Source organism: Electrona antarctica (assembly GCF_951216825.1).
Source record: "Electrona antarctica genome assembly, chromosome: 18".
Lineage (NCBI taxonomy): Eukaryota > Metazoa > Chordata > Actinopteri > Myctophiformes > Myctophidae > Electrona > Electrona antarctica.
In genome coordinates this window covers 24,776,682-24,797,624 of record NC_136799.1, presented here as the reverse complement: position 1 = coordinate 24,797,624, position 20,943 = coordinate 24,776,682, and the positions used below count along the sequence as shown (strand labels likewise).

Sequence of the window (20,943 nt, the reverse complement as noted above, 5' to 3'; positions counted from 1 at the left end):
CAATGATTTGGATTCAGTAGGTGATCAGTATCCTAATAGGTTGCGCCTTTGTTCTCTTCAAAACACCCAGCCTAAGTCGAGGAAAGGTTTTATGCTGTCGGCACTGAATGGCTAGAGAACTTTATGATGTAAGCGGGGGAAAGATGGTGTCCTCCCCTGTAGTTAAGATGGGGAGAGTGTCAACATCCCTTTGTGGTCAGGCCAGTGAGTAGTAATTGGTACATAAATGAGCAGGGGGGAGAATTTATGTTTCAGTATGGATAATGGTTGCTGCTGTTAACCATTCCAACCAACAGCCAAGCCTGCAAAGTGACTTAGCTGTCCTGACATCTGAATACAAGTGTATGTTGAAATACTTAACTAGAGAGGGAGGAAACGGGCTTTGGAGAGTTGAGGTAAGCCTAAGGTCAGATCGATGCTAAAAATAAGCCTCAACTAGTCACAGTAGTAAAACATGTTTCTTTCATGTTATTTCTCCGAAGCGCCGTGTTGAAGGTATTTTCACTCTTGTTTCCTTTAGACCCACAGTTCAACAGTATTTCTATGAATACTATCGGCACTTTTACGTATGCCCTTGTTTTAAGCATGTTCTCGGTAAAATACTGAGGAGATATGTGGTCATTAAAGGACAACCCTAAGCAATTTAAGATTAATGGTATTTAAATATCTGTCTTATAGTAATTCATTTTCTCTGCTGTGGTCAATCTGTAGCCCCTGAAGTTTAGTCTTCATGTAATGTACCGGTAACCTTAAAGCAGAGGATTTCAAATTACTATTAGTTTGAAATGAATATAATGGATCATTTTCACACCACATATCTTTGTGCAATACTATGTGAGCTTGCTCGGAGCAGGTTCAAATCGATTTGTCTTGGCCATTACCCGTTTTATTTGTTATTCTGAGATCAGTTCTTAATGTGATGCGTTAGAACTTTCTCAGAAGTATCATAAAAGAAGGCAACGTTTGTTTTAAGGCCGGGTGGGGTCTTGGTATCCAAGGTACATTTCAGTTTTTTTATTATTATTTTGCCTTAGTGTTGGAAAGGCTCTGAGTACTTGACGGCAGCAAGCATAGCATAATTTATTTTTTACCGTGATACTTATATATACACGTACGCATTATATTTGAGTGTTTGTTCCTCTGAAAGTTTTTACAACATGGGTTATTGATTTTAACTTTTGACACCTCAAGGCAACAGTTTTTAACATTTGAAAAATGTAGTTTAAATTGTTTCAGAGTTGAGAAAAACAATGTTTTATTCAGTGTAGTTTTGTTTGAACTTTGAAGGATCACTATAAAACAAGATGGACGGCCCAATGGTGCACACAAGCACTTCTAAATGCCCCATATTCTATGAGGTCTTTGAGATTTAAACTGGGTTTATTTATTGGTTTTCATAATGGTTACAACATTTCTACATGCCAAAAATGGGACTATTTAATTATATATATATTTACCGAAATATGTTCATGTGACTATTCACTAGTCGCCTAATTGTATTTGATGTGTGCCGTTATTGTGCTATCCTTTAATTCATACTCATTTAAATGTACTAATTTCATTTTGTATTTATTAATACCTGTTCATTTCAGTTTACTGGCGGCTGGTGAGTTCCAAAATTGTGGACGGGAGAGAACTTTTTTTTTAATAACAATGGTAAACATTATTGTCCCCTGTAACCTGACAAACAAACAAACAAAAACAATAAAAAACTGGAAGCAATAATTGGAGTGGATTGTAGTACTCTTCTCTAAATAAGAGAAAATGGAAGGATACTTTAGGTGACCTCTGAGGGGTTGTATTGCCTTGAACCTGCTATATAGGATTTTTATACCATGGCCATGTGCTTTCCTGTTGGGTTTATGCATTCTCCATCTCCTGTACAGTATAGAATTCCCCTTGATGGTGATATTGAACAGTACTGTCTCCATATACAGCTCCATCTCAATGAATTAGAATATTTTGTAAAAGTTCATTTTCTTCCGTAATATAATTACGGAATCCTATCCTAATATTCTAATAAGATGAATTAGAATATTTTACGAGACCACTAATAAAAAGATTTTTTAAACGTGATGTCGACCATCTGAAAAGTATATTAATGTATGCAGTTATAATACTTGGTCTGGGCTACTTTTGAACAAATTATTTCATCAATGGGGTGTGGCATGGAGGTGATCAGCCTGTGGCACTGTTGAAGTGTTATGGAAGCCCAGGTTTTCTTTGATAACAGCCGTAAATTGATTTGTATTGTTCAGTCTCATGTCTCACACCTTCCTCTTGACAATACAACCTAGATTCTCTGGAGTTCAGGTCAGGCCAGTTGGATGGTCAGTTAAGCACAGTAATACCATGGTCAGTACACCAGTTACTAGTAGTTTTGGCTCTGGACAGGTGCCAAATCGAGCTGAAAAGGAAAATTAGCATCTCCATGAAGCTTGTCAACATACACAATGTACTCTAAAAAGATGGCTGTGTTGAAACAATTAAGTTTTCACTGTCAGTGGATTAACACCAGTCTCAACACAACCGTCTATTATGATATTTTACAGCACTGTATGCCTCCGTACATGATTTTCCTTTTCCAGCAGCACTTGGCACCTGCTCACAGAGCCAAAACTACACAGTGATGATTTAGGCCATGTTATCTGCATGGTGTTGGTCCACAGCCATCTTTTTAGAGTACATTGTGCTTCAGTATCTTGACAAGCTTCATGGAGCTGCTAATTTCCAGCTCGATTTGGCACCTGCCCACAGAGCCAAAACTACTAGTAATTGGTGCACTGACCATAGTATTACTGTGCTTAACTGACCAGCCAACTGGCCTGACCTGAACCCCACAGAGAATCTGGTTGTATTGTCAAGAGGAAGGTTTGAGACATAAGACTGAACAATTCAAATTAATTTACGGCTGTTATCAAACAAAGCTGGGCTTCCATAACACCTCAACAGTGCCACAGGCTCATCACCTCCATGCCACTCCCCAATGATGAAATTATTTATTCAAAAGTAGCCCAGACCAAGTATTGACTGCATACATTAATATACCTTTCAGATGGTCAACATTTCTCGTTTAAAAAATATATATTTTTAGTGGTCTCTCTAAATATTCTAATTCATTGGCTGTGGGGCTGTGGGGCGACTGTGGCTCAAGAGGTAGAGCAGGTCGTCCAATGATCCATGGGTCGGCGGTTCGAAACCCAGCTCCTGTCGACATGTCGAAGTGTCCTTGGGCAAGACACTGAACCCCAAATTGCTCCCGATGTGCTGGTTGATACCTTGCATGGCTTCCGCCGCAATCGGTGTATGAATGTGTGTGTGAATGGGTGAATGTAATGCACAATCTATGTAAAGCACCTTGGATAAAGGCGCTATATAAATGCACCATTTACCATTTATTGATAGGATTTTTTGATTTTCATGAGCTGTACGCCATAATCATCAAGAATAAAACAAAAAAGGTTTAAAATACTTCACTTTATGCACAATGAATTGAGAATATGTGAAAGTTTCACTTTTTGAATTATATTACAGAAGAAAATGAACTTTTACAAAATATTCTAATTCATTGAGATGGAGCTGTATGGTACTATGGATATGTGTAGGTTGTCTAGGTTCCAGTAACTGTCTCGACCAGATGGGGGAGACATACCCATATATTTTTATATAATGTATGTATGCAAATGTTTTAGTTTGAAAACCCACACAAACTCTGGAAACAATGAATTAATTTAATAGAAAAGAGCAACATTGTACACCAATTAAAACCTTTTTATAAAAACGTCATAATGTCTAAGACATTGACATCAAAGTCATTCACATAAAAAAACATCACAGAAATCCTTTTCTTTCTTTGTCAACAGAAAGATGACATGTATTCTAAGATTTTGAGATTCTCATCAAGTGTCAGGGAATATGTTAAGGTAGCTACGGTCCAGTGCTGTGCCACAGCCTCAGGCAACTCCAAAACCTCATTCAAAGGTAAAAATATAAATGTATATAGAATTGCTTTATATTATGGTATGCAACTCTACCTTCAGTGTCTACATTGTTACCAGTGACTGGTTAACATGAATTAATGTCTAATATCAGACAGTACTACATGTTGTAAAATATCAAACAATCACCAGTGAACCATTATTGTCCACAGATGATTTCATACAAATGATGTACTGTAAAGTGTATACAATTTCCAAAATGTGACATTCACACTTCACCTGGTACCTGGGAAAGAGTGGTTGGGTTGGGTGCAACATCATGGGCTCTAATGCCTGACTGCGAGTCCCCAGATCAATTCCTGGGCAGAGCGAACATTTGGTGCATGTCTCCCTGTTTCCTGTCTCCACACTCCACAGCCACTATCAATAAATTCCCAGAAAAGCCAGAAAAATAACCTAATATTAATTGAAATTTTTAAAAGCAGCCTCACTATAAAGTTATATAAAAGAAATTAGAAGAACGTTTTTCTTCCTTTGTGGCACAGATGTGATTAATAGAATTTCAATCATATAACACACATTTAGGCATCATTGCCAAGGCAAACATTGCCAACCAAGCCCCCTCTTTCCCCCTCTTTAAGTAGAATGACCTGAATTCAGGTCATAACCTTTAGATTCATGTGAACCATGCTCTCCAGCTGAAGTTTAAAATGTAACTTCTTGGACTCTGGTGGTTTCTTGGTTGTCCTGGGAGGTGGTCGCGAAACATTTCCACTTTTCCAGTCAATTTTGTGTTGCCTCAGATCTGACAGAGGTTGTAGCAAGCCACAGGTTTCTCTGTTACATTGCCCCCCGCCACCTCGAACACATAATCACAGCGATGTGCCATCAGGGGAGCATCAGACTCAGACTGATTGCCAAAGGAGATTACTGTGTCGCTCTGTGGGGAAAGAGGCCATATACAAGATGCTTAGCTGGGACACTTGAAGCAATTAGTTGATGCTGTTGCTGGATCACGTCAGCTATTGGGCTCTCTTTCTCATTCCCACTGTCAGAGACTGTAACTCCTCCTTACCCGTTCAGTTCGTATGCCATTGGTGGGAGTGGCAGCAGCAGCTGCCCTCTCAAAGTCTTCCTTGCATACATGTGCCATTATCCCAGCAGCAAAGCCATCCCCAAGGACATTGATCATCGTACGGAAGCGATCCCTGTGAACCAGTCAGAAGAAAATCATGTTCTCTATGCTCAGTACTACCCTCCCCAGCTGCCTTGTAAAAGATGATATTAAATATATTCCCCTGATTAATGGCTATTATAGCATGTTATTGTTCATTATTTGTTATATTGTTGTATTGTTTGGACCCCAAATGAGTTATTGGAGAGTTTAGGGTTAGAATTTCTTTATTGGGAGACAGATGTAAAATGCCTGATTGACGTTATCGTTCCAGACTAGATATACTTTTAAAGAGGTGCAAGTAGACTCCCTATTTTTGGAAACAAAAGTATGTAATCTCGTATGTATCTTATTGGAGCTTACTGATCAGTTTAAGTTAAATATGTAAGAATAATCAAGTTCATATGGATGCTTGGTATGACACATCTTTTGAGTGTTTATATACAGACTTGGATAAATGTGTTAAAAACAATACTCCAAATGTTCAAGAAGAATACGTGAACCCAATTATTGGTATCAAGACTATTTAAGAGCAGCAGAAAATACATTCCTAAAGTAAAGTAAAGAATTGGGAGTGAAATTGAGAAATGAATTTAAAGAGGTTATGTGCAGTGAAGTGTATGTTTAAACAAGGAACATCCTTACATAATTGAGCAACTACAAACTCATAACCCCCAGAAATTGTTTCCCGGTGTAATCATTCTTTATTTAATGAGGCTTTCTTGAAAGAAGTGAGCAGTCTAAAGAAAATAATGGAAATGAAACGTGTGCAGGTACTTATATTTAACATTTTATTTAAATATTAATTTCACTATTGAGGAAGTAAAGAGGTTGGTTGAAAAAATAAATTAAGAAAGGCTACTGGAACTGATGACATTTCATATGAGGTATTGAAATCACCGAAGTTGTTACAAATTTTGTTTAAATCCTGTTTCGATAGTGGTATTGTTCCTTCTCAGTGGTACAAACCTAGTCTTGAAAACTACCGCTTACTGGCACTTAGTTAGAAGGCATAAGTCTTATTAGTAATGTATAAAATGATATTCCTCATTTTTAAATAATAGACTTACAGATCATTTTGAAAGGTCAGGCTTACTTGTTGACGAACAGAACAGTTTCCATAAAACAAGATCTTGTATTGACCATATTTACTCAGTAACTACTATTGTTCGAGAAAACACTTCAAGAAAACAAATCAACACTGTTTCATTGATTTTCAGAAGGTGGGAAGCGGTTATATTCATTGGTACTCCTAAGGAGGATATAATTAGTTTTTTATGTGATTAGGAAGAAATTGAAAATTAAATATATTTTATTTGTCCATTATAATGAATTAAGACATTTACTATTAGGTAAAATGTCATCTATTTTTGTTATCTTTTTTGTTAGATGATTATGAAAGACTGTGTATTTTATTTTTAGTGAATTTCATATGGAAGGCTTGGGGAAAAAAGATAGAATGTTCTGTATGTTTGCAATGGAGTTTGAAAAACAGAGTTTTTATTTTATTGATTTATTATGTTGTGTCTTGTAATTGTAAGTCCATGTGGGCTGGGCACCTTTGGTGCATGACAGAGAAATAAAGACATCTATCTTTCTATCATTAGTGATACTCACAGGACCCAATCGATAGCCACAATCAGTGAGATGTCGGCAGGGGGCAACCCTACTGAGGTCAGGACAATCACCATGGTAACCAGGCCGGCCTGAGGAATTCCAGCTGCCCCTATGCTGGCCGCGGTTGCCGTGATACTGATGAGAAAGAATCAGGATATTAGGGATGTGATGTCTATGATATATCACACAACAAACTAGTCATGTTCAGGGGAGAGAGAGAGACAGACTGAAAAGACAGGGAGTAAAAGTAACAAAAGTTAGCAAAGTTATGTCCATCCTCACCTGATAGTGACCAACTGGCCAAAGTCCAGCTCATAATCGTTGACCTGAGCAATGAAGATGGCCGCCACAGCTTCATACAGGGCCGTGCCATCCATGTTGATAGTAGCTCCCACTGGCAGAACAAAGCGAGCAATCTGCCTGTCAACCCCACAGTTCTCCAAAAGACACTTCATGGTGATAGGCAGAGTGGCTGAACTGCAGAGACAGTACGAATGGGAATAAGCTAGAGGTGATAGAAGTTACCCTGAAAAGGAACTTGCCTCATGATCTTTTGCCTTTCCCATGATCCTTAATGTTAACCGGAGGTGTTATTTCAGAAATATTTAAAGGGTGGCAAAAAAGGAATAATTTAATCCCTAACAAACAAGAATATATACATTATATATTATACCAGCTTGCATGTCAAGCTAAAACCCTTGAAAAGTACTGTCATGACTCATGCATGTTACTAAACGAGGGACCACGGTGACCACCCCGCGTGGTGTGTCCACTGTCGTCTTATTATATAGGCTGTCCGTTCTCTATATAGGCTGTCCGTTCTCTATAGGGCATAGCAGTGAGCGTGGTTTACTGGCACCACTGAAAAATCTGCCATTCATTTTTCCCATAGAGATTTACAAACGTTATTTATATCAATTATTTGAAGCATAGAATCAAGCCATTCAGGATCCTGGTAATTCAGGACCATAAAATCTTTGATTCTGTGAAAAGAAAAATGGATGATATACTACGTTTAATAAATATGCTTTGTTTAGCTTTTTTTTCCTTCTACAATATCATTGTGTCTGCAAGGGTTGACTGCCAAATCTACTGTATCGCCAAATCTACTGTAAAATAGGACTAATCTGTAACAAAAAAGTCTGAGAGGTGGAGAAAATACACATAAAATAATAGTATTATAAAAGGTAACAACACCAGGGGTCATCGTCATGCTGGCTTGTGGTGGACTTTTTTGTCAAAATTATATTTTTGCCACAGACATACAAAATGAGTATAGACAAAACTCTGAGTGTACAAATGGAATTAATTGTATGGGGGCTCTTGAAAATAAAAGTTTGAGAACCACTGATGTGCCATACATTCTGAGGAAAACCTGAAGACTGACATTCAGTAATTGGATCTTATGATCAAAATGAGAACATTAAAATGGTGTGTAAAATCTAAATTAAACAATATGCCACGGACACCTCTGTCCGTGTACTCACATATTGATGACCCCTGCACAAGACCTGTCTCCTGTTACCTGGAGGAGGTGGCAAGTGCGATGACCAGGGCCTGCAGCAGGCCTCTGATGTAGGTGAATGGATTCTTATGTGTCAGCAGGTAGAAGAAGAGAGGGAGGAGAATGAGGCCGTGGACAAACAGGCCTGCAAGCACTGTGATGAAGTACATGCCCAGTTTCTCTCCGAGGTGGGCTGGGTCATGCATGTCCAGAATCCTCCCTGCCACCAGGAACACAATGCCAAATGGAAAATACCTGCACAGAAATTTGGGAGGAGGAGAAAGAGAGAGAGAGAAAGACGAAGGTTGTTATTTGACAAAGTATCCTTCGGAATATAACACTACTAGCTAATTAAATGAACTAGATTAGAATGAAATGCAATACATTATAGCACAATCAATGCAGTTCAAAGTGAAAGGAACTTTCACAGGGGGGCTAAATTATCCTACACGTGGCATGACATTAAGTTGTCATGTTTTCATCAATGTGCATACCCGCTGTCGTGTAAGTGTGACCCACACGACACAGTTGTCTTACGCCTGGCTCAGTGCTCAGTGTTCACATGTTGTTCACTTGACCCTAAGACCTAAAGCTGCTTTAGGAAGTACTCACCCTTCATTCGCTTGGATGTCACATCTTGAACTGTGATTAAATGATGAGATTTTTACTTTCTCACAGGAAGAGAAGACCCACTCCCTTTCTTTTCTCTTTCTGTTTTTATCTCATTCTCTCCCATAATCACCATGAATTAATGCATTTATAATGTACTCACTAGTGAGCCATTTCATGTATTCTATATTGTTGTACGACTTCACACTACCTGTTTATCCTTTACCTCTCATCTTTGTTCTTAGTCTCTCGTTTCTTTAAGGTGGTGTTTTTTCCCTTCTCTCGTCTGCAAGGTCAAGATGTCTTTTGTTTTTCTTTAGACCATTGTATACCTTTGTTCTTCTGATTCAATTCAGGGGATTAATTGTGAAGCAAGCCACTGGTCACTAGCATCTGCTGCCACAGAATATAAAGGACTGTTCAGAAGACCTAAACTGTGTCTCTGCCAGGCAGATTCCTGTTAATAGTGCTTATTTTGAGACATAATCTCACCTACTCGGACTGTCGGGCACAAGTGTTTCTGTTTGTACACAAGACAGAGGGATGTACTTGAGAAACACAGAGATCTAGGGTCGTACCACATGGCTGCGTTGATGATCTGCATGACACACTCATTGATGCATTGGCAAACATTGACCAGTGGCGCACCACGCTCCCCCATCTTCCCCAGCAGCAGGCCTGCACACACAGTACAATATAAAACAATGTCAAATATTCAGTTTGTTAGTTTTTGTGCTTGTGTGGGTGCATGCATAAGCGCATGTGTTTGTATTAAAATCCAGAGCGTAAATGTAGCTCTGAATTTAACACAAGAGCTATTTAATTTAATGTAATAAACACACTTTATTCACACTGCGGCCATTTTCAGGGTTGGAAAGACCTGGGGTGGCATTAAACTTAATAACTAAATGACTGCCGTGTGAAAATGGTGAATTGTGTTTCTGTATGTCTGTCTGACTTGCACAGTAAAATGTAATGTATCAATTTGTAACTGAGAGTGTGACAATAACACACACACATCTATTTCTCCTTTCTCCACAATTTAGTCGTTAGTTGTTGCCACTGCTGTTGTACCCTACAGGCTCGCCTCACTGCCAGTGAGGAGCCCCCACTAGGAGGATGTACAGGTAGTGTCTCCATCCTCGCCTCACTGCCAGTGAGGAGCCCCCACTAGGAGGATGTACAGGTAGTGTCTCCATCCTACTCCTCCCCAAGGACTGTCTAAAGAGGATGAGACGCGAAGACCGTACGTACGGCCGACGCCATGTTGCTTATAGTGCTCCATGGAAGGAAAGAAACATGCGCAATGGGCTATATGCAGCCAACACTTCCGCGTTCAGCTTCCTTGGTCTCAACTGCGCATGTTTCTTTCCTTCCATGGAGCACCATAAGCAACATGGCGTCGCCCGTACGGTCTTCGCGTCTCGTCCTCTTTAGACAGTCCTTGCTCCTCCCATTAAACATTTCCTGCTGTCAGGCTTCCCTCCCTAAAACGCAGCCAATTGTGTTCGTATACTCGTACAGGGGGTGGATTTGAACCCTTAGACTCCATGATGGTGGGCAGGTACTTAAAATGTAAATCTGCTATTTTTGCCATTTTGGAAACATTTTGAATGTTCAAAAGTACAACAGGAGTTTGTGAGTAATAATAACAATTGTATCCTATTGGAACACAGTTTTTTTTTTCTCCATTTCCTGTTTTGGACAACAACCATATACAACAATAGGCCTACACATCTGTGCACCTTACCCATGGTGGTGGAGAAGATGACAATGCCCAGCACGTTCATGCCCTTGCTGCTACCTGGGATGACCCTGTACTTAATGTCAGGAGCAGGGGTGATCTCCAGAAACACTGGGTGCCCTAGGGAAGGGTTGTTGTAGTCGGGCATCACGTACACAAAGTTGGCCTGAGACTCTTTCACATTTGAATTCTGTACAATGGGCACCAGTTCTGTTTTGTACTGTGGTGTAGAAGAGAGAAAGGCAAGCAGGTTGATTGAGAATGGCAGAGCAAACTTAGTCTCAACCAGTTGAGTATACATGTTCTTTTTTAGTCCTTTTCTCTTTTCTCCAAATATTTTCCAAAAAAGTATTTTCTTTTTTCAAATAGCAGGTGTAAGCTCACAACACATCACAAAATCTCACATTACGAGCTTGTAGATCAGCCATTTATAAATAGAATAGATCTACAAGCTTGAGCTTGATCTATTTTTAAATGTTTAAAAACAATAGGAAAATTGTGTAAAAGAAACAGTTTTACAATGTTTCCACCCAACAGCATCGACATCATACATGCATGTAGGTTGCATGTCTCGTAAGGAGAACTTACATTTGTGTGTCCTTATCCACTCACCTGTTGGAAAGTGGCTTCAACCAGATTGGAAGGGATCATGTTCCTGTAAAAGATAGAGATATTTATCTGATATATATAAATAATATTTGTATTGTATAACATCTAATTTATCAAAAAGCCAGCTTCATCGGTGTGAAGTCACAGGAGAGTTAATGTGTGGGTGATTTTGTACTTGCATATTATAGTCACTTAATTGTATCTCCAAATTTCACTTGTTTTATGTTTTGTTTTTTGTTAAATAAATAAATCTTAAAAATCTTAACAACTTAAACCCTATATACATAGTTCCCAGGCTCCCCCATGGTTCACTTGGTCCCCTCCTTTTTGAGTGGTGCAAGCCACTCCCTTACGGACTTATGTGTGTGGGTCAAGGGGCCAGTGAGGCTATTCAACGTTGAAGCTCTGGGCCCTAGTGGTAGGAGGAGGGACTACAGGCGGACCCGTGGATTCATGACCGGGAAACCCCGTGCAGCTGGGCTTTAACATTGAGCGCTCGGTTGCACTTCCGCATTTGACCACCAACATTTGGTGGTCAAATGCGGAAGTAGACGTTCTGAGACGGTACTTCCGGCAGTCTTCCGGGTGCTTCAAAACGCCACTGAGCAACTTCCACTGACATGAATAGCTGGGGGGGCGGAGCTTCGCGCCAGTTCAGTCTCTATCCTTTTATATACTCTATGGTGTGGGTGCCTGCCTGGGTAGGTATGAGCATGAAACTGCCTGGCTGGCTGGGTAGGTATGAGCATGAAACTAAACTGCCTGGCTGGCTGGGTAGGTATGAGCATGAAAACAGCATGGTTGTTTTTCACCACCTGTGCGCAACCTAACACACACACAAACACACATGCACATATTAACTGTATATATGATGATTTTGGGTGTGCAAGTACAGTACAGTGGAGGGTACAGTAGAGGGACCGGCACACAGTAACTCTGTCATTTCTCAACCGTTTCGGACACAGGGCGGCACGTCGGAACCGGGCCGGCACCCTGGGTGCGTTCCTGTGGGTTTGGACCCCCCCCCCCCCCCCGGAACCCCCACACGGAGTTGCACCACTCATTTCACACGGGTGTGATTTTTCACCTACAAGCTCACAAGTCACAACACGGCACCACAGAATGTTCACCCCAGAATAAGGTCGTTAAGGTTCATGTGGATAGTAAGGCAGATGTATGGAGCACTGACCTCTGACATTAAGCTCATCAAACGTATACAGGTCACAAACACTGAAACACATACCTGGCTTTTGACCACCAAGCTCTGACCACACAGCTCTAAATATAATCTAATAGGCTCTAATTAGATCTCTGACATGGATGACGGTGTTGTAAGCCTGTTTACATCTACCACGTCGCAGGCCCTGTGCAGTGAAGTGAAAAGCACACAGGGTCCTTCTCTTAATCTGTGAAAGCAGGAGTTATATAATGGCTGTCTATTCTTAGGCCAGTCGCCGATGCAGGAGTGCCGCTGCAACTATTGAACATCACCTTTTCCTCCTTCAACATGAAATGCTTAGACCACTGGCCAACGCTTAGTTGTGTGAAGCTACGGCCTACGGAGGGCATTCCATATGGCCCTGTGCACAGGCAGATTAATGCAAGGGCCCAGTGATCTCCACACACAGGGCCCCAATGTTCCAGTAGGCCTATTCCAATTAATGAAAATGTCGGTTCTATACATTTATTCCTGTGGTTGGCTCTAGCACTCACAATCTAAGTCACTTAAGAGTTTGTGGTTAAAGTAGGAGCTCAGCTTCCTCAAAGGAGTAATCTAGAGAGGACACTGGGGGTTTGTTGGAACTGTACTGGCTTTAATAGGTCTGGAATGGTTTTACACGGAATTACAGGGCAAATCCTCATGCCAAAAAAGATAAGCTGCAAAACCAAGAATCAATGAAGACTGCTGAATGATCTTGATCACAGAAAAATGTGAACACCAAATATCTAAAAAGAAAGATACCAGGGGAAATTCTGTATGTTCTGTTTTTGTTACCAAAAACGCTGTCTGGGAACAGAATGCAAAGAATATATTTTTTATAAATTCTATAGCATTATACTAAACCGCCTTGGATTTGTTTTCACGTTTTTTCCGGGTGTCCTCTTCTTCACAAGACTATGGGCTCGATTTTCGTCGCCGACGTTACACGCGACGCGGCCCGCAAGTCAGCCGCTGCCCGAAAATTACGAGTATAGGAGCTTGCTCTGTCCCTTAATGGTATTTTGGTCCAGCGTTACCGCTATCTATTTTGCGGACACCGGTATTTGTGCCTAGAGGTGTGGTCATGGGCGTGTTGGCACACTTTCCCCTAAATTTTCATTTTGGTCACACACATTTGGGAAGGCGATAGTGGAGTTTAAAAGCACCCGCACTAAGCCGTATGCCAAATTAGTTTGGTATAGAGCACGCCTGCAATGGAGATGTCCGTGGAGTCAGGCTGCTTCATCTCTCCTTATTCTCCTACGCATCTCTTTGTAATTTTCCTATAATCAGCAGAAGTGAGTGCCTGCTGTGACCTGTCACTTCCTTGTGTCCATTGTGTTTATATAATTGTCTAGTCAAAGAAGTTATTTGACTTGTGCCAGCATTATGCGATTCCATTTGCTTGTTCAGTTTCATCACAGCGTAGCAAGTGGGGTTTAATCCGATATTTCCCGACATTTCATTTTTGCTTGATACCGTTTCGTAGAGACGGTCTACACACACGATCTATACAGTATACCAAATGAACGCTCCAATTTCGTAGCTCACACAGCTCTTTGAAATGTTAAAAGCGAGATCTGAGTGAGTTGTGACTCAATGAAAAGATGAGTGTTCTTGGCTCTGTGCGCTGAAAAAAAAGAAAAGAAAAACGGCACAGGGGGGGGCACAGCAACGCATCACTCTTCCATGGGCTATAGACCGTATGGCTATGAAGCAATATAGAACTGGGCATAACGGGCAATGGATAAGGGATCTCTTAAAGGCAATGGCATGTGGCACGGTGATTGGTTTAATTATTAACGCCCCAAACCACACCTATGCATAATGTAACGGGTAGCGGAGGTGTTAGGGATTTAGACAGGTGACCAAAATAGTCACTTTAGTGCGGGAACGCCCCTTCCCCACTGCTAAATCCCCAAATAGTGTATTTAGAATGCTCGAACTATGACGTATGTCAATGGCGGTCTGTGCATTGGATTTGAAGTAACGTCTATGTCCATGGAAGTCAATGTTAAAAATAAAGTCTTACAATTTAATTTTGAAAGATTGAAAAATTATCATCACACATGTATGAAACATGTCTGAGTATTTGAGAAACGGAGGAGTTTGCTGTATTTGCGTATTTGCATGCAGGAAAGATCCGGCCACAACAACTCTGGGAATCGGACTCATGCAGCTCTATTGGCAGGTTGTGCATCGGTGGGAGACTGAGGTTCGATTCCTAGCTCTGTGCAAATCACTATACACAAACATGGATCCATGTGTGTGCATGCGTATGTGTGTGCATGCGTGTGAGACAATCTGTACCTGATTAGATCTAAAAGTGCATCAGCAGAGGTCATGACAGGCTCTGATCCTGCATGGTGACCATCCTTCTCGTGTCCCGTGCCTGGGTGAATGACTAGCACCAGCACGATACCCACAATGACAGCTATGAACGTGGTCCACAGGTAGTAGGTGATGGTCAGGACCCCTAGCCGACCACTAGCCTTCGTGTCCATGGCTGACAGACCGGACATAAGACTGCAGGGCAAAAAGGACAGGTTAGTTAGGACGGGTGCTTACGTATCTACAGGACTACCCCCTGGAACCTTACGTATCTACAGGACTACCCCCTGGAACCTTACGTATCTACAGGACTACCCCCTGGAACCCGATCAAGAACCGCTGACTATCCCTGGACCACACATGGAGAATCAGTGGATCTCAACCGGCCTCCAAATAATTGGTTAAAAAAAAGGCAAAAATAAAAAGTCATGGTATTTTTCTTTCAAAAAAGGTTTTCATTATGACACCGATAAGCGATAAATAGGAACTTAACCCATTCTGTGCGGGAACCCCTTTTGGTGTTAGCATTATGTTAGGCTTTAGCTATAGAAAAATAGCAGATCTATAAGCTCGTAGGATCTTTTCAAAGATAGCAGACCTACAAGCTCGCTACGAGCTTGTAGGTCTGCTATTTTTGAAAAATCCAAGAACGACTGACATAGAAACATAGCTTTTTCAGAAAACTGTCAGGATGTAGAAGACATTTTTAGAATCTGATCTCAGGTCAAAACAGGTTAAAGTATACTTCCATTGGTCCAAGCCAGAACCCAATCGATTGATCGATCATTAAAATAAACACATACGGTGGCAGTTTGGGTGCCGCTTAGACCGCTGCCACTTTCAAGGAGCTAGGCCCTGATCCAGAAGAGGTTGAGACTTGAGAACCACAACTGGCCTATGATTCAGCCGCAGGTATCTTCTAACATTAGCCTAGCATTAACATTAGCCTAGCATTGCTATAGACATAGAGGGTATGCGCATGCATAAAGTGGCAAAGTGAGTTTAGCATTTTTTAATGCAATTAGATAGGACTTTTTTGTTTGGATGTATGTGCTATCAAGGCCAGAAAGTATTATTTTTTTGCCACTCAGTAGGCGTTCCCGCATATAACTTCCGGGTATGATGCTGATGTCATGCTCATATACCCTCTATAGTATGTCAGTGTTTTACCTAGAGGTGATGAGAGGTAGAATCAACATCTTAAGCATCCTCATCAGCAGCTCTCCAGGGAAAGAGAAGTAGATCTTGGCCTATTGGAGAAGTGTATGAGCATAGTAGGAAAGTCTTCTTAAACTAATGGGAATAGACTATTTTTACATGCAGTTAGATAATAAATAAAAACCGACAAAGAGTCCCCCGTTCAATTCCCTCGCCAGGCGGACAAATTGCTACACTAGTCCATGCTCGCCATTTGCACCCACCATTCATCCGGGTTATATAATGGGACCACAACCAAGACTACAGATGCTATAGCCTGCGAGGACAATTCACAAAAACACAAATAAACAGCTTAAATTTGGGAAACATTTGGGAAAAGTTAAATATTTGCTTATTATATTATATTGTATTGTATTGTATTGTATTGTATTGTATTGTATTGTATTGTATTGTATTGTATTGTATTAGTCACTCTCTTCATAATTATGCCAATGATCAATGCCTGTGTGTGACTGGTCAACCCACAAGGAGAAAAATTTATGAAAATAAATAGAGGTTTCCTCATTTTATATAGTAGGCTGTTTCCCCTGCTCTCTCCCTGTTTCCTGTCTCTCTTCACTGACCATAAAATAACAAGAAAACAAAAAAAGTCTTGAGTTGAATAGGCCTGGATAAGGTTTTTTTAGGCAGCCTTAGTGATCTGCAAATGGGAGCTATGACTGTATATTGTGGCAAACGAGGGGAAACTAGCTGTCAGTCAAGCTCAGACTTGGGGAGGTGATAGAGGTAGGTACTACCCTATCCAGGTTCTACTAAATTGGCATTGGTCACACCTGGAGCCCATCCACTAGCCTGGCCCAGCCAGTGTGATTTCTAATCTAGAGGGGCGGGTGCCGCTTAGCCTCATTCCCAGCCTTACTCATCTGTGAAGAGAAAAGCCAGGTCACAAGGCAGAGGGCAGAGAGTGCATAGCCGGAAGCGTCGGACAGGCAGAGGGCAGAGAGTGCATAGCCGGAAGCGTCGGACAGGCAGAGGGCAGAGAGTGCATAGCCGGAAGCGTCGGACAGGAACATCCGTCAGATGTATTTCCCCCAGATACTATACCATGTAAGTTGATGCCAGAGTCAGACAGCCAAAGGACAAAAGACCTCTTGCACTTAGTACGAGGCTAGTAAGCAGGACATTACAAGCACAATCAACTCCTAACACCACTGGGGAAAATGGCGTTGTCTCCCCCCTCCAAACACAAAGTGTTCCCCTGTAGTAAGCCTAAACTCAAGAGCAAAGTGTTCCCCTGTAGTAAGCCTAAACTCAAGAGCAAAGTGTTCCCCTGTAGTAAGCCTAAACACAAAGTGTTCCCCTGTAGTACGCCTAAACACAAAGTGTTCCCCTGTAGTAAGCCTAAACACAAAGTGTTCCCCTGTAGTAAGCCTAAACTCAAGAGCAAAGTGTTCCCCTGTAGTAAGCCTAAACTCAAGAGCAAAGTGTTCCCCTGTAGTAAGCCTAAACTCAAGAGCAAATACCCCAGCTGGGAAGAACCTCAGTTTCTATTTTGAATCCTTGCCACTTTACCATTAAACACTCCAGAGCACAAAATACTGTTCTGTCACATGGGACTCTAAAACCTTTCTCTTTGCACAATTTCTCTTCATAGCCTCATAAAGATCCACAGCCCATATGTTGATATTGTTGACCATTATTCCATCATTCCATGCATAATATTCCATCCATCCGTACCTGTGTGGACAGGTTCATTGTCCTAAGGAGAAATCCAAGCACACAGCCTGTAACCACGGCAAAGACTGAGAGCGTCAGCAGGCCGTTCTTCTTGCAATAGTCCTTCACATACTCCTGAACTTTTACTGGAACAACACTATTAAATACAGTCTTTAACATCTCCATTGTGATCTTGGTCCAGTCAGTACTCCAGCGACAATGTAGGTGACCAGTGACAGTGGTCTATCTGTGAAATGAGGTGAATGTGTGCGTATTCCCAGTGGTGGACAGGTTTTTATTGTCTGAACAGGTAAAAGTTCTCACAATGAACAGCTCATCTAGTCTGATGGAGAGGAAGTGTTGACTAAACGTTCCCCTGTACATCAGTCTCTAACAGGATTAGCTACTCTGGGCATATTCAGAGCTTCAGCCAGTGACAGCCACGCAAGCTTAAAGGGTTTTAAGTCAAGACAACAACACTGATTTAGTTACTTCAATCATATGGCATTATACTGCAAGTTATTACTACCTGCCTCTCAGGTCACTCCATTCATAAAACACCTGCTTTCATGGTCAAGAGATGTCATGAAGTACATATATATTTCATGAGCTTGGTCACTTACTCAGTATGTAGGCTAATGTATAAATAGTAATACAGTATGTGATAGTCGTAGATACATTGCATCTTGAATGCATACATGTATCTTTTCATTGTGCTGTCACTGATGCATCTTACTTTAATAAGAAAACCTGTCTGTAAGATCTCCATGCCCATATAGCATATCGGTTGGATTTGCTTTTCTTGACAAGACAACTGCCTATCGTCAATCAAACTGACTTCACACTGGACACAGCACTCCCTCAGATCCTCAGTGATACACGTGCCAAGTTTGTCAATTAGTCGGCCGGTTCTCAAGGTACATGACCTGACATGACCAGCTCAGTGGCCTTGTGGTTAGAGTGTCCGCCCTGAGAGACTGGGAGGTCGGGTTCAATCCCCGGCCGGCCTGGGTAATACCAAAGACTGAAAAATGGGACCCAGTACGTGCCTCCCTGCTTTGCGCTCTACTCAGCAGCAAGGGGTTGGATTGTGGTAAATCCCTGCAACATACTAGTGTCATGTCCTGGGGGTGTACTTGTACAATTCATGGGCATAGCTGCAGAATGTGTACAACCATTTACCAGTGTTGCTATCATCCAGGTTAATTCTGTAGTTTATGTGGGTTTGCTGACATCAAAGCATCTATGTCAGGCAGGGAAAAGGTCAAAGCTTCACTGTCCTGCCAGACAATGGCTGTGTACGTCACCCATAGCCAATCCAATAACCTTTAATCCCTATCATGGACAATGGGTAGAGAGAGTGCATCTGGGACACTCAGTGTCAATCAATGCAGCTACAGTACATGCATGTACTACACACTTGTGCGTGCACTAGTGTTAACTAGTCAGTTAATCTGCTGCACAGTGCATGCTAAGAACTGCACTTGTACAGATACGTATGCCAGAGGAGTAATTTATCAGCACGAGGACAGATTGTTTCTTCTGAGAAGAGTGTAATCACTGTAACCATGCAAAAATGTGTTATATTACCACTCATGTCCGTAACACTGAATCAAAATGACAGCTGCAATAGGTTCTTGCTGAAAGCTCAGTGTCTATGCAGTCTGTATGCAGGAGGTTTTTGTACGACTAAATCATTGTGTGAACATATGGACACGGTTTATTTAATGAAAACTCTGACAGTAATAAACTGCTGCAAGGTCTTCAGTCTGAACTCGCACTGATGGTCAAAATTATGTCAGTGCTGCTTCCACTGACACTAAACAGAGCTGGTGTTTGTGATTCACGCTGATTTGTTAATTTTATTAGAAGCTTAAGGGGCTCTCCAGATTTCTGTTGATACCAATATAGTTTATTTCCATTATAGACATGCATGTAGCTTTGTTAGTTTTATAGGTCAGAGTAACAGCAGATCCTGGAGTCATAAATGGAGGCTGAGTCACTGCTGTATGCTGCAAAAAGAAACCAAATATGAATTCAATCTTAGAAATAAATATGAATAAAATACATATGAAATAGAGAAAAATACATTAACTATTGATGCACATTCTGTACATGTATTGACCTGTGAAACAGCAGCAGAGCAGACCAGTGTACAGATGAGGATGGTCATGAGAGTCATGGTTGCTGTGGTTTGAGTGACAGCTCTAAGGACATATAAACCTCAGAATCAGCTGACAATGCAACACACTGAACATTATGAGGAACACAAATGATGGGGAATACTGCAGGGACAGTTACTGGGCATTTAATTCAATGGATTCGTAATAGGACTGGTTGTTAAAGATCCCTAAATATTCAGCACAACAATTGAATGGATTGGAGATGACCTCTTGGGTGGGGTGGAATTGTCAATGATCCCGTGGTGCCACCAGTATGACACATCTTCAGTTGTATGCCCTGACCTCATTGGATGTTTCGGCCACTTATCACAAGACACCCTCTGCCGAGGTTGGCCCACCACATGCTGATCAGACCTGGGTGTGTGTCGCATGGTGGCACCACGTCATCTGGAAGCCCATCTTGCGTCCCTACGTTTCAGCCACAGCCAGTGACTGCTCCGTTCTGCCGCAGTGGAAAGTTCTTTGATTACCTTCCGTTGGGCCTGACCTCTGATCCCTACTTCCTTCAGGAGCCTTGTGTTGGAACTGGCTACAAAGCCTCTGCAGCCCACCTCCACAGGCCACACCTTCACGTTCCAGCCGAATGCCTCATCGATGGCATCCTCCCATGGGACTGTTAGCTCAACGATGAAGACACGCCGACAGGATTTGGACCAGAGGACCAGGTCTGGACGCAGGTTGGTTGCTGCAATTTCGGGGGGGAAATGACCTTGACCAGTATAAATGACCTTGACCTTGACTAGTATAATTGACCTTGACCAGTATAAATTACCTTGACCAGTATGCGGTCCGTGACCATGGACTATAGCCTTTCGCTTTTCCGCGATTTTCACCTTTTTTCAAATCCTCCGAAATCGTAAAAAACGACATACTATAGTATGCCCTCCGACACCATGGACTATAGCCTGTTGCTTTTCCGCGATTTTTACCTTTTTTCAAATCCTGGCACCCTACAACCCACCAAGATGTGTTTGAGGTTTGCTGGGGCTGCATACTGGAGACAGAGAGAGAGAGAGAGATTCCCCCACACATGTAACTCTGTCATTTCTCGACCGTTTCGGACACTGGGCGGCCCGCCGGAACCGGGACGGCACCCTGGCTGCATTCCTGTGGGTCTGGAAGTCCCGGGGACCCCACACGGAGTTGCACCACTCCAGTT

At 41.7% G+C, this 20,943-nt stretch overlaps 1 protein-coding gene across 1 annotated transcript; it reads right to left on the bottom strand.

Annotated features, from left to right (window-relative positions):
• Positions 1-4,737: 4,737 nt before the first annotated feature.
• On the bottom strand, positions 4,738-17,787 carry LOC306941823 (excitatory amino acid transporter 5-like; the record flags this gene model as incomplete). Its single annotated transcript, XM_079527462.1, has 11 exons — positions 4,738-4,878; positions 5,014-5,146; positions 6,730-6,864; positions 7,012-7,206; positions 8,255-8,488; positions 9,421-9,520; positions 10,593-10,806; positions 11,199-11,241; positions 14,707-14,922; positions 15,898-15,977; positions 17,623-17,787. 11 exons carry the CDS (start codon positions 17,785-17,787, stop codon positions 4,738-4,740), a joined length of 1,656 nt encoding a protein of 551 aa, XP_079383588.1.
• Positions 17,788-20,943: the final 3,156 nt, after the last annotated feature.